The 15,477-nt window shown below is 34.8% G+C and overlaps 1 protein-coding gene across 1 annotated transcript in view; it reads right to left on the bottom strand.

The window, feature by feature from the left end:
• The window catches only part of LOC132101734 (sucrase-isomaltase, intestinal-like), a 67,912-nt gene extending 60,121 nt beyond the window's left edge, over positions 1-7,791 (bottom strand). Inside the window, exons 1-7 of the mRNA XM_059506911.1 lie at positions 7,523-7,791; positions 6,459-6,582; positions 3,844-3,929; positions 3,644-3,764; positions 2,976-3,085; positions 2,738-2,892; positions 649-820 (exon numbers count right to left, since the gene is read on the bottom strand). Of these exons, the coding sequence (XP_059362894.1) occupies positions 649-820; positions 2,738-2,892; positions 2,976-3,085; positions 3,644-3,764; positions 3,844-3,929; positions 6,459-6,582 (768 nt within the window). The 5' untranslated portion in view covers positions 7,523-7,791. The remainder of the gene's footprint in view (positions 1-648; positions 821-2,737; positions 2,893-2,975; positions 3,086-3,643; positions 3,765-3,843; positions 3,930-6,458; positions 6,583-7,522) is intronic.
• Positions 7,792-15,477: the final 7,686 nt, after the last annotated feature.

Genomic DNA, 15,477 nt, shown 5'->3' on the forward strand with positions numbered 1-15,477 from the left:
ATTTCAATCTTTTAATCAGTTTATCTGGAAATTGATCTCACAGATGTTACACTGTACAACATAAAAAGAGTGCTACATGTGATATGTTTATAATAGATAATATGGTAAAGTCAATCTGATGACACTGGGTTATAAAAAACTAAAGTAATATATACAAGTCAGATCAGTTAGAAATAGCTATTAAAGGAAAAGTTCACTACAAATAATATTTCTGTCATCAGTTATTCATTCAAACGTTCCATACTATTTAACTTGAGCACTATTTCAAGTCGTCTGAAATAATTACATTATTTTAAGTAAATATCCGCTGTAAATCGTACCTAGACCGCCTCAGAAAAGTAGTAATGTTTTTCTAAATTATTTGTTTGTGAATCAGACTGATCCAGTGCTTGACTCAATGATTCATTAGCATCAGTTCTCAGAGAATAAGGATTTTAATGTCAGTCAAATGTCTTTTCAGGATTTGTAATTTGGTTCATGAGTTTTATTAACTATATTTATGATGTTTTTGCATCCTTTTTGAAGCTTCAAATCCTCAGTTCTACAGAGTGGCCATGATATTCTTCAAAAAATTTGGCTAAAAACTTCTATTTTTACTGAAGAGTCATACTGTTTTGGAATAGTGAAAATCTAAATGTTATAACTCACCCCATTGGGAAAAGCATCTCTTGTGAAGATAGGCCAGGTCCTCCAGTTGGTGTCATGACGGAAGGTCTGATGGACATGCTCTCCAAGGCCATAAATATTGTGAGAGGGGAGTTTAGCTGAGAGCTGAAGGTACTGATCAGCAAAAACCAGTGGCCCAATGGTTGTGTCAAACCTGACAGAGCAAGAGAGGAAGAGATGGTGTAAAGAACAAGTTTTCGCACAGTTCAGTTTGTGGGTGAATGTCATGAAACCTGTCAAGAACATGTTCACTGACCAATAGAAACATGAAAACCACATGAAAACATCAGAATAAATGAAACACACTGATAGATGGGTCATCGAAAGATCATCTGCTGCAACCACGAAAACAATTTCCTGTTCTCAAAACCTAAACTTTTTGCTGTGAATCATTCTGTTACGTGTGCATCTTCTTATCTAAAACTCTACTAGGAATTTTAAAAATAACATCAATACAGATAAGATTAATGAGCTTATTACACACATCCACTCCTTCTGATATATCAGTCCATGCTTAAACCTCTTTAGTCATGAATAAAAACAGCATTATTAGGCTTCTAAGTCTGACTTTTTATCAGACAAAAGATTACCAATTACTGATTGTTTTGCAACACACATGAAGATATGACTATGGTCACGTAAAAGGAAATGACTTTAAAAACAGAATCAAAAATTTTTTTTCATAAAAATGCTCCATTTCTGTACTTTATATGGCAAATCGCTGTTTTCTTTGGTTTAAGATCTACTTCTCATTGAGCAATCCTGCTGTTGAAAGCTGTTTTAATAAGGACATTTCATGTGGAATCAGTGTCTAATTCGGATCATTATTTTCATCTTTGATGTATGTATAAGCTCTTGCATCTGCAGTGTTTGAGCATTGCAACAGCCGTCATACAGTTAGTGCTTCAATGTAAAACAGAACTGCTTTATAATGAAAATCGGGTGTTACTACATTGAGCATTTCCTTTGATACTAGCCATAAGGTCAAAGGTTAACAGTTTGTTGATTACTTTTAAACTTTTTTGTATATTACCATTCTTTAACGTTGACTTTTAAATGCTGAAGTTACATTCTAAATGTTTACATTTAAACTTTCAATTTTCAAACATTATTTTGTTCAGTTCTGTTGACATAATATTGTTGACCATTACATTAACTTTTTTAATTAAGTTGTAGTAACTTTGAAATTGTCTGTTATGAGTCTGTTGTTGAAGGGTTTTATTGTGCTGAATAGTAAACACTACACTGACTCTATTAGCAATGACTGCACTAATGCCAATGACAAGTAATATCTTTCTTATTCTTTAGATTTACATGCTAAATAAGTTACATTTAGAATATGCTAGGCTAGTTACTGTCCTGATTTTAAAGAGGTAAAACTATCACAGGGTCCCAATGTAATTAGTTGGAACAAATCTTTTTTTTTTTTTTTCTTTTTTTTTTTTTTTAGCAATCGACTTACAAATGTGTTACGAATTAAGTTATTCCAACTGCATGTAGATTGTTGGTTAAAAAAGTATTTCATTATAAAAAGATGCAAACTGTAACTGAGACAAAAGCTTATTTTTTAGAGTGTATATGCATCCAAAATGCAGTGTCACTCTGATTTCTTTAATATTTCTTTAAAAAGGTCACTGAAATAAATTGCTTTGGTGACAGATGCAACATTCATGAAGCAGGCCTGATAATGATCAAATTCAGCTCAATTTCAGAATCAGGACTCATAGCCTTCCTGACATTTTTCAACAGTACACAAAAACACACAGATGACGGCAGACAATAACAAAAGGAAACAAAGCAATTTCCATCAACAGCACGCAGACAGCAAGATGAAGACCGGCTGCTTTACAAAAAGCTTGCTTGCATTGCTTCAGGCTTCTTTCAGACCTCGCCGGATTCCCTCATTCTATTTATGCCTCTAATTTCTGTCTTTTTGTGTTGTGATTGCTCTTCATTTAGTCAAAGAAACACTCGTGCTGCATTGTTAGCAATGCACTAAGCTCACAACAAAGAGTCGACATATGATCTGTGCGTGAAAACGAAGAGAAAAGACGAGAAGCTCCCCACTCACAAAAGTTTTTGAGGAGATGTTGTTCTCCAAACTTTCAGCCCAAAGGGTTTCTGGATCAGCTCCAGTCTATATTTTAGGGGTCCGCTGGGAGTGTCGGAAAGTGACTGCACATGCTCGTGAGGAACCTCGAACCTTGCTTGATTTGCATCAGTGATCTGGTAGACAAAGAGAACATTGCACAGCATTATAGATGTGTTTACATGATGCTTCGGCTATTTGTGTCGGTTCGTAAACAGACCTTAAATCGAAGACGGTTTTCTGTCTGCATTTCAGCAGAGAAGGTCAACTGTTTAATATCAGCTCCAAATAGAGATGGAGCATCCATTCTTGTCAGCTTGGCCTCAATATCTGCAGCAAAGCAAACATTTTCCATGAGGTCTTTGTGAAATATTTGCTCTACTTGCTACATGGTCAATTGGAAACTTTTCAAAGTACAATAGAAAGCAGATTTGAATTTAATGGCTATGTATTTAGTAAGTCTGATTGCTCAGAAAAGTAAAAGCAAACTTACCTTCGACAATCCAAATGATTATATTGTTTATATTCATCACACAAACATGTACAAGTTGCATAAAGAGTTTATTGCAATCCCCAACCCTTTCTAAAAGCAGCTAACAAGAAGCCTTGAAATATTTCTATGAAAACAATTTATCATTTTTTTGTCATTACAAAACCAAGGTCAGTAGAGTTTGTTTCACAAAATTTCACCATATAATAGCATCATGAAAAGACCCAATTCCCCTGATATAACCTTGCACAATGGTGATATCTTGTGGCAATACACCACTCCCAACTTTAAAATAATCTCGGAATAAGAATAGAGCTAATAAAAAGACTTATCTAAAAGCCAGTGATACGTATCATAATGTTTTATTACGGCATCATCACGGTACAGGCTGAACTCACGTGTGCTGTCTGGCTTGCTTTCGCTGACCACGCTGTAGCCGTGGTTTTTGGAGAAAAAGCACCAGGGGACATTTGTCTCACTCAAGGGGCTCCAACAGCAACCCCTTTCCAAACATTTTTGCTGTAAGGACACATACGAAGATTTAGCAAAGGATGCTGGGAGTTTGTATGGAATGTGGGCCATATCCACTGCAGTTTACCTGGGAAGCGCTGCCATCTGGGAAACAGTCCACTCTCTCTCCCTCTGGAATGTTGGGACATTCTGGGATGATGTCTGGATCTGATCCTGAAGCAAAAGATGAGGAGAAATTGACAAATATAGCAAAATACCATTTTGATACACTGGTATATTTTTATTTAAGCAAATCCAAACCAATACAATAAAGCTTGTGGTCAATGAGATTTTTAAATGATGTTTAAATGTTTAACTCTTATGCTCACCAAAGCTACATTTGCTTGATCAAAAAAAAAAAAAAAATCAAATATATATATATATATATTTTTTTTTTTTTTTTTTTTTTTGTGCAAAGCTTAATATTAATAAGCCATTATTCAAGTCTTAAGTGTCACATGACCCTTCAGACATATTCCATTACTGATTTGCTGCTTTAGAAACATTTCTTATTATTATGAATGTTGAAAACACTTTTTTTTTCTATTTTTCTTTTTGATTACTTTTTGAATATATAGGCTTAGGTGAAAATAAGAATTATATATATATATATATATATATATATATATATATATATATATATATATATATATATATTTATCAATGCAAAACTTTAGTTTAACTTTTGATCAAGTTAATCCATTCTTGCTAAATTAAAGAATTAATTTCTTAATAAATATCAAAATCTATAATGCACTTGTGACCACACATCAGATGAATTCTTTATTAATACTACAAGTTGTTTGGTAACTATATGTGATTTATTTAACAGTAATGTCTTTTAACACATTACTTAACTTAAACTTAACCCTTAACTGTTGTACAATCTAGTAATCAAACACTGGCTTATTGCCATACACCATAAACATACAAGGCCAGAATTCTTCAAACGTACATATTACATAATCAGACAGACATTATTCTGTAATCATTGACCAAAATCGTATATTAAACACAACCACATTTCTCCTAAGAACATGCTACATATGATGTTTTCCAAAAATCTGTTTGTTCATTTTGTAACCTGATCTCCATCGGTACCCTTGCACCCCTAAAACAAGGTCATCTGAGAGCATAGAGACTCGCCTCACCCAAACCAGCTGTCCCAGGCTCAATTTGTGCCCTTTAAATAAAAACCACTTTATCAACATCAGGGCGGTACATTGAAATTGAGAGTGACAGCTGTCATAATAAGGCAGTCTGTGCGTGCTTGAGCTCGTGCCCCATGCCAGCCATTAACCAGTGCCTCTGCACTCTGCTTTTGATTTTGTCACTGCTGGGTGTCCTTGATAACAATCAGGATGGACATATTCTTTATACTTTCGTGCAACATCAAAGACTCACATGTTTCACTGTCCTTGATGAGGTGGCTGCTGTTTTTTTTTTTTTTTTTTTTTTTTGGTAATACACTGCTCCTGAAGAGCTGCAGTCCCACAGTATGTTTGCCCTTGGTCCACAATTTAATGTATGTATAAAAAAGTATACAGTATATAAAAAATGTGTGATATATAATTAGTAAGGTAATATATTTTGTGTCTAATATCTTAGTTAAACATGAGAAAGGTCATTCTTTCTATACTGGATACGATTTTGGATACGTTATTAAATGTTTTTTTGTCACAATATCACAGTTAACTGAACATAAGGTGAATATATGCATGTATGCATTTATGTATGTATGTATGTATGTAAAGAACTTTGTTGAACTGATATTCTATTATAGAACTGTGTTGAACATTAGACAATTAATTCCTACTATACTGGATAAATGATTAAACTCACAATGTTGTTAACATGGATATAATATTGGTTGTTTTTCTTTTGTCATAAAATCATAATTCAGACAGGGTGGATCTTAAAAAATTTTCATTCTTTTAAATGTTGTTGTTGTTGTTGTTTTTTTTATCTTCTAAAGCAGTTCTACACTGTCAGCAATGATTTTCATATTCAGTATTTTTGTCTTGTTTTCCAGTTCAAATATCAAAACATTATTATCAAGATGTTTATTTGTTAACTTCAGAAGAAAGTCTTGTTTTGTGAAAAATGTATCAAAATTAAGTTTAAAACAAGAAGAAATATCTGCTAAAGGGGTCTGAAAATTTAAAAATCCAAAAAGAAAATAAGTACACACACACACACACACATATATATATATATTTATGTAAAATGTGAAAATGTTGCTTTGGATCTATTTAATGCATCCTTGCTAAATAAAAGTAATTATTTGTTTATTTTTCTTTAAATATAGAATAATAAAATCTGGACTTCCTTTACTAAAACATAAAAATGCACTTCTGACCACACATCACTTCTGACCACACAAATACTATGTTTTTAAGCAAAAACTCACAAACGCTCAACACATTTTTCAAAAAAGAAAAAAAATTAGAAAAAAACACAACTTTTATACTATTCTTCTATTTTAGAACTTTTATTATTATTATTATTATTATTATTATTTTAATTTTCAAAGAAAACTTATTTACATTGAAATACTTTTGTAAATTAGCCTATTGGTCTTGCCAAAGGTTTCTAACATCCAGATGTGTTTTTATCCCTGCAGAGTTTATGAATGCATGTTTGTGTCTCTGTATGAGCCTCTGTAGTTGTTGCAAGGCAAATTATTGGGGTCTGGTCACCTACCTTCTTTCATAGTCCCTGGTTCCCCAGTGGCCAGTAAAACGACCATTGCGACAGCAACCACCAACACCAATGAAAACAACATCATCAGGGAAAACTCCAGCCCTGAGAAGTGCCGCTTTCCCATCTGATGAACACACACACACAACCATAAGCATCCTATAGTTCATCTCCCTGCACATCTTTGACATACACAGTACATGTCCTTGAGTCTATGTATGAAATGCAAATGCTAATGTACAAAAGATTTTTGTTACTTCTCTCAATACTGTATTATTTCGTACGTGTGTGTTGCCCAATTTGTGTTTTGCATGTTTTGTATGCTTCTTCTCTATTTGCATTCAAAAAGAAGAACTTCATGCTGCATTCATCTATTCTGTTTGTTTTCAGCCAGATAATACCATAATCTACACTTTATATTGTCTTCCATCTTTACTTTGAACTCAGTCTTTTTCAACAAAACACTGGCGTATTTAAAAAAAATGATTGTTTGCTTGAAAAGACTCACATGACAAGACAGAAAAGCCACATAATTGTTCTTACGGATCAAACAGTCTCAATTTAATTTCAGTTCTTCAGAGTTAAACTGATTGTTTTTCATTTTCACAGCCGCTTGTGGGGTGAAACAATCCAATGAAGATAAAATGTTGCAAGCATTGTCATCTTGTTAAACAACTGAACATTTGTATGTGCAGCAAATGGCTTATTAAGAGTCATAAACATGTCACGATAACAAAAATCATCTTTTTACAGCAACAAACATGACTGCGTTTAAGCTATAAGACTTATACAAGAACATCTTATAAATAAAATAATTTATAGTAATTATGTTAATGAATTTTATAGAATAAATAAAACATCTTAGTAAATAAATAATATTATATTAAATGCATATACTATATATTATGATTGAATGACTGTCAATTACGTATATACTGATAAGTGGACAAATTTTTAATGCAAAAAAAAAAAGATATATATATATATATATATATATATATATATATATATATTAAAATATTACAAAAAAATATATTTTAATAAATTTAACATTTTATTTTTACTACCTTCACTGCTGTTATTTCCTTCCTTTTTCAGTCCTGTGCACGAGTTGAAGTCAGAACACACTGAAGAGGAGTAGAGCTGCACCCACTGTTTTAAGTAGCTGTGAAATTAAAGTCCTCAGTAGGTGTTTTTGTGATTTACAGCTTTACAACCAGAACTTAAGTTATGTGATGGTTTACCAAAGTTCATGGTTATGGAGCAATGCTCCTCAAGACAATCCAAGAATCATTCACAGACTGATCCAAATCCAGAAGCATTTCTTCTCTCTTCACTATGTAAGAGTCATCTTATCCACCTAAAATGATATTAATGGCCACTTTATCACTGCATTGTTTATCGTGACATTTTACAATCCTCCAAGCTGGGTTTAGCTGTCAAATAACTGAGCTGTTGCGGGTCTTTAGCTCCACATCTGTGATGAACAAAAATAATTTTGCAAGATATTTTCTGTTCCAAAAATATTGCATTAACTCTTTCAAAAAGCTTGAAAGAAGCAATTAGATGAGGCTGTTTTCATGAGACGTTCAAATTTAAGCTGGAAATGTGTGATTTCCTTTCAGTGATGTGTTGAACGAGAGCTTAGAGACATAAACTTATTCGCAGACTAAGTACATTTTAATGAAGAAATTACACGTGCCATTTATGAGCCTCTTTAAGACTTTTTAAGATTTTACGATTTGAGGACTGATCTTTGACCCGAAAGGATGGGCAAATAAGGGACAAAAATGCCTTTCTGAAGGTGTGTTGAACTTTCTGCATGTCCACACTGCAAAAAAAAAATAAAAAAAAAAATATATATATATATATATAATGGTCAGAGAGTCGGACTTGCAATTGAAAGGTTGTGAGTTCGAGTCTCGGGCCGGCAGGAATTGTAGGTGGGGGGAGTGCATGTACAGTTCTCTCCCCACCTTCAATACCACGACTTAGGTGCCCTTGAGCAAGGCATTGAACCCCCAACTGCTCCCTGGGTGCCGCAGCATAAATGGCTGCCCACTGCTCCGGGTGTGTGTTCACAGTGTGTGTGTTCACTGCTGTGTGTGTGTACTTTGGATGGGTTAAATGCAGAGCATGAATTCTGAGTATGGGTCACCATACTTGGCTGAATGTCATGTCACTAAAAAGCCAAATATATTAAATCTTGTTTAATGAACAATTTAGTGATTTTACGATTAAAACAAGGAAATATCTGTGAGTTGGTTAAGAAAAATGAACTTAATTTATTCATTTCAATTAATTTATATATATAAATAACCATTTATTTTATCAAGACATAATATTTTGTCAACATGGCGGCAGTGGCTCAGAGGTTCATGTAGTTTGTCTACAAACCGTAATGTTGGTGGTTCAATCCACAGCTCCACCTGACCAAGTGTCGAGGTGTTGTTGAGCAAGACACCTAACCCCAGCTGCTCCCGACGAGCTGGATGGCGCCTTGAATGGCTGACACCGCAGTCGGTGTATGAATGAGTGAGTGAATGGTTGAACGTGAGGCAAATTGTAAAGCGCTTTGGATGGCCATGTGGTCTGTTGAAAGTGCTATATAAATGCAGTCCATTTACCATATTTTGTTCGACAGCAAATGTTCACTTTTTTCTTTTTTTCATTCATTCATTAATTCATTCATTCGTTCATTCGTTCATTCGTTCATATTTAGTGATAATATTAAACGCCACCATCCTATAAAAGAAAACACATAAACAGAAACACTAACCTACTCCAAAAAGAAATGGCACTTGTAATTACATTTGTATTCACATTTATATAGAGCAATTATAACCAACATAATACCTAAAACCTAAACAAATAAATCAAATAATGTCATTTAGGTAATCCCGTTTTTTTTTATTATTATTATTATTATTTTTTTTTTTTTTATATACAAAACCCATTCAATGTGAAGAATATAATACATATATTCCTACAACAACTACTACTAGAAATAATAACATAATAAATAAATAAATAATATTTAAATTAAATGAATTTAAAATTAAGATATATGATTAAATTAATGTACAGTACATTCCTTAATTTAAAGGGAACCAAGTTATTTTTACCCCATTTTTCTTGTTTTAAGCATAAAGTCACTTAAGTTAGATTTTGTTTTATTTATGTTTTCAGTAAACGACTTATCTTGTCATTTTGCTTCTCAATAAATGTATCTTGATTTGTGAATGTTTAGACATGTGTATTTGACAGTGTTGGGGAAAGTTACTTTTAAAAGTAATGCCTTACAATATTGCGTTACTCCCTAAAAAGTAACTAAATACGTTACTTAGTTACTTTTTATGGAAAGTAATGTGTTACATTACTTTTGCGTTACTTTCACGTTACTTTTTAAATATGAGCAGGGCTTGATGGTTTTTAATATAAGAAGTTCTATTTATAGCAAATGTAAAAGCCCTTTCACACCAAAAAGTGTAATGAATAAACCTCAGGCTGAAGGAAAAGTAAATTCAGGTCTGTACAGTAGAACACAGGAGAAGAAGGTTCAACACTCTTCAGCAATAAAAAAAAAACAATGAAGCACAATTGTTAGTTTATCTAAAGTCATTTTTTAATTATTAGTATGGTTGAACTGGATCATTAAAGGTCAGCAGCAAAGACACTGTTAATAAAATGGGAATAGATACATTTGTGTTATTTAATATATTTAGTTATAGCAGGTTTGCGTCATATTCTGAGTTTGCATTTCACTGTTTTGATTAATTTTGATGAATACTAAATCTGTTTTGTTTTTTGTTTTTTTTTGTGAGTGGGATGAATTAATGCACATTCACATTTAGTCTAGAATTACAGTAACATCATGTTCACACAGCGCACACAACGCCTCCATACTTCCGATTTCTCCCAATATGGGAACGGGAGGCTTGTCAGTCAAAAAATGGGAATACAAAGTAACTGGCGTTACTTTTTTGAAAAAGTAACTCAGATATTTTCTTGTAAATTAAAAAGTAATGCGTTACTTTACTAGTTACTTGAAAAAAGTAATCTGATTACGTAACTCGCGTTACTTGTAATGCATTACCCCCAACACTGGTATTTGAAGATAAGACAAAAATACTGAGAAAGAACTTAATAGTTTTGCAGTGTTGATGTATTGTTGATGGACTCTTAGAAGTTTCATTGAGAGCATATGACCACAGTTCAATCCAGTCGCTATACCCACATCTTGTTTTCTCTGAAAGCTTACCATTTGGGGTTATCAGTTCTACAGAAAAGTGCTGCGTGACGGGACTCAGCCAAACCCAACCCATAGCCTATAGTGTGTTTTAGCACTCGAAACTGAAGCAATCTCTCAGATATAACAGCTTGCTACTCTGTGGGGATGATACCACTAGAGTCAGAGCTAGTGACTAGTGAGGCATCATGCTTTCTCCAGCGAGTTAGCGTAGTGATTTCTCCAGATGCGCCTGTACGCCCACAGTAAAGCTCTGATGGCCATATCAGGTTAAGAGCAACGAGCAGCTATCACGACGGAGAGGAATCAATACCTCACCACTGAATTGCCAGTTCTACTTTCAGGTACCAGAATTGGATTGGAGCTGCAGGTCTGACATGTGAGAATAGATTTGGAGTCGGCTGTGGGAAAATGGATGCAGAACAAAAGTGAAACGGAGAGCTGTGCCGAAATTCCGAAATCCAGCCAAACTGCGCTGAGAGCGGAGACTGCAGTAGAGAATAACGGGAGACCAGGAGACAGCATCCCTGAGAAGAAGAAACATGATCGACATACAACTGATTACATATCATTCTAACAACAAGACACACAGTCATTGATTAACAAATGCACATAACAAATCTGCATATAAATGATACATAGACTCAGTTATTTAATTAGATATATAAAACTAAATCTGTGTATTAACACACACACACACACACACACAAATAACATCGTCATCATCATCATTAGATTAATTTAAAATCAAATTATTGTAATTAATGATTTATAATAATATATGATTAATTCATATTTGATAATTAAAAACCTTTATTTTAAATATTACATAATCTTTGTGGTAATAATCATAATAATACCCATAGATTCAGGCAAAAAAAAAAAAAAAAAAAAAAATATATATATATATATATATACATATATATATATATATATATATATATATATATATATATATAACAACATGATTGGGTATAAAAATAGCCTCTCAGTATGTCTCTCAGAAGTCAAGATGGGCAGAGGATCATCAATTCCCCCAATACTGCGGTGAAAAATAGTGGAGCACTATCAGAAAGGAGTTTCTCAGAGAAAAATTGCAAAGAGTTTGAAGTTGTCATGATCTACAGTGCATAATATCATCCAGAGATTCAGAGAATCTGTAACAATCTTTGTGTGTAAGGGTCAGGGCCGGACTGTGGCAAAGTGGAAAACTGTTTTGTGGTCCGACGAATCAAAATTTGAAGTTCTTTTTGGAAAACTGGGATGCCATGTCATCCGGACTAAAGGGGACAAGGACAACCCAAGTTGTTATCAGTGCTCAGTTCAGAAGCCTGCACCTCTGATGGTATGGGGTTGCATGAGTGCATGTGGCATGGGCAGCTTACACATCTGGAAAGGCACCATCAAAGCTGAAAGGTATATCCAAGTTCTAGAACAACATATGCTCCCATCCAGACGTCGTCTCTTTCAGGGAAGACCTTGCATTTTCCATCATGACAATGCCAGACCACATACTGCATCAATTACAACATCATGGCTACGTAGAAGAAGGATCTGGGTACTGAAATGGCCAGCCTGCAGTCCAGATCTTTCACCCATAGAAAACATTTGGTGCATCGAAAAGAGGAAGATGTGACAAAGAAGACCTATGACAGTTGATCAACTAGAAGCCTGTATTAAACAAGAATGGCATAACATTCCTATTCCTAAACTTGAGCAACTTGTCTCCTCAGTCCCCAGACGTTTGCAGACTGTTATAAAAACAAGACGGGATGCCACACAGTGGTAAACATGGCCTTGTCCCAACTTTTTTGAGATGTATAGATCCCATGAAATTTAAAATCAACTTATTTTCCCGTTAAAATTATAAACTTTCTCAGTTTAAACATTTGATATGTCATCTATGTTATATTCTGAATAAAAATTTAAATTGAAATTTGAAACTTCCACGTCATTGCACTCTGTTGTTATTCACAATTTGTACAGTGTCCCAACTTTTTTGGAATCGGGTTTGTGTGTGTGTGTGTGTGTGTGTGTGTGTGTGTGTGTGTGTGTGTATATATATATATATATATATGATTATTAAACACCTTTCTTTTCGGATATTGCATAATCCTATTCACAGCTTTAGTCATATTGTACAGATTTCCTTTACATTTCTGTTAATGTCCTAAAACACCATTGTACTATTAAAATCTATACAGTCCTCCTACTAGAAATGTTTTGTTCTGACAGACCCGTTTTATTCATTCATTCATTCATTTATTTGTTTGTTTGTTTGTTTGTTTTTGCATCCAAATGGAAAAGAAGAAAAACATTAGAAACCAAATTGTGAAGATTTCCAACAGAAATCCTGCCCACATTATTTTCTTTTCAGGTTTTTTTCTGACTTGAACTGGACTGACATGTTCATATCAGCTCCTTATCTTAATTATATGTGCATGAACACATAAAACCTTCCTTATCAGCTCATGATAGAACAATAATGCGAGTGTGTATAATAGTACAATGTGTGATATAATACAATAAAATCACATGCAAGCTACCTTCCAAAGTTTCATCTTGGACTCTATCCCCTAATGATTCTCCAGTTTTTCACACTGATCACACTCACAGAGCGGCTGTGACAGTCCTTTATGAGGGAAATAAAGTCATACGCTAGATCTGGATAGAAGAGGGTTTAATAATTATCAGGTTGGATGTCTCTCAGATGAAGGCAGCGGTGGACAAAAAGTCATCAGTGCTGGACTCTGCACATGAGCAGATATTTATGGGCAATCACACGAGAATGCTGGCAATAATACAATAATACATGACACTGTGAATCTGAGACGTTTGGGGACAATGTAGGTTTTTGTGAAATAGTTCATGTTTTCAGCAAGAACTGATCAGATTAATCATAATTTTTTGATGTAGTTAGTTGTAATAGTATTTCACAATATAAGTGATTTTACTGTGTGTGTGTGTGTGTGTGTGTATTACTGAACCAAACATTTGTTTACAATTGTTCTTTAAAATACAATATAATAGACTTAATCATATAATAATAATAATAATAATAATGGATGGAAACCCAATTAAAAAAATATATTTACTTTTACTGTATATTTATCAATTCCAAAAATATACCAGCAATGGAAATGTTTTACTAGTCTTAAAAAAAATAAATAAATTAAATGCAGTAACCCAGCTCACAAAATATGTTCCACGTTAGCATGTTTTGCTAATGTTCCACATTATGTTATGAAAATGTTATTTCTGAATGTTCATATTTTGTTTTCTTCTAGGATATGCGATATGCGAAAATCATCCCATTCCAAAATTATGGGAACGTTACTTTTCTAAACATTAACATAAAAAAAAGAGAAATGTTAGATGAATATTCAACTAACATGTTTCAGAAAAAAAATCATCTTTCATGAACGATGAACAATGTGTAATTTGTGTGTGTGTGTGTGTGTGTTTTACTTTAGTAAGGATCAGGTAACATACCTGAAGAATGTTTGTTTACAATTTTGCCAGGACGTTTACCAAAGATCTGAGATCTGATTTCCTGTTAGCTGCATCTTACTGGCTTTGTTAACTTCTAAATCTGCTTCTTCCAGTACACTTTCAACCATACATAAACTTTCTGGCCAACTAATAATGTTTTATTTACTTGTCAACACCAAATTGTACTCGTATTTGGTACTTGGCAAGTGTTAACTCTGGCTCCTGTGTGTGTTCACAGTATGAAAATAGAGTATTGTTGTGTGAGGTGAGAGCTCTTCTCCTGTGTTTATCAGCTCCAGCTGAGAGCAGTAATACACTCTGACAGCTAATTATCTTCTGTACTAGTCTCACAATACAGAGATACAATCCAGCCCTCACACACACACAGCGCTCTCAGCACTCCAGGAAGGAAGTAATCGAAAATCCTTCTTTCTTTAAATGTTTGTCTAGAGTAATTAATCAATTATTTGGTGTTTGGATTTGCCTCAAACATTTTGTGTCGTTGATGTTCTGACATGTGAACTATTAGTTCTCTTACGAGAGTTCTCTCGTACTGCGTCTTAGCTAAGACGCTACGGAAAAAGTCTCTTTTCACGAAATACTGAAGCAAAAAATTATCCTTAATTTTGAATTTTTGTAAAGCGCATTTGCAGCAGTACACAGCCATAGGCGAGATGGCTCGCTCGCTCATTGGCTGCTCTGCAGCAAGTGCACAGCCTATCGAGCGCAGGCTGATGCAATATCAGACCAATTAGGACGCTTCGCGCCCTTCACGTCACTTCTCGCCGAAACGGGTGTGGCCCAACCCTATAAAAGGAGCTCGAAAAGGCTGACTCACCTGAAGCTCACACATCGCTGGATCACGGAGGAAGCAAGCGCCGTCTGAGAAGCATATCAGCGGGATGAGCCATTCTGAAGCTGCTGGCCTCGCCGCCTTCCACTGCTGTTCCTGCTGCGCTGTCCGGCGCCTATATCCTTTATATCCTTGTATGAGTTCGCCCTGCGACCCACACTCATAAAAGAGCTGCGTCTTTTTAAAGATGCCCTCGTGCGGCTCGTGCAGAGCCCCACTCAGCGAAGGAGATCGTCACGTCATCTGCGTCTCCTGCCTGGGTGAGGACCATGCAGCGCTCGCGCTCGCTGACGGCGGCTGCCCTCATTGCGAGTTAATGCCTATGGTGACTCTGAGGACTCGCCGGGCGTTCTTCTCGAAGCCTGCATCATCCGCTGCGACGCAGCGCCGTAAAAAGCGCCGCTCGCAGCGTCTACCAGAACCGCAGC

This window comes from Carassius carassius, chromosome 23, assembly GCF_963082965.1.
Source record: "Carassius carassius chromosome 23, fCarCar2.1, whole genome shotgun sequence".
In the NCBI taxonomy this organism is placed as follows: Eukaryota; Metazoa; Chordata; class Actinopteri; order Cypriniformes; family Cyprinidae; genus Carassius; species Carassius carassius.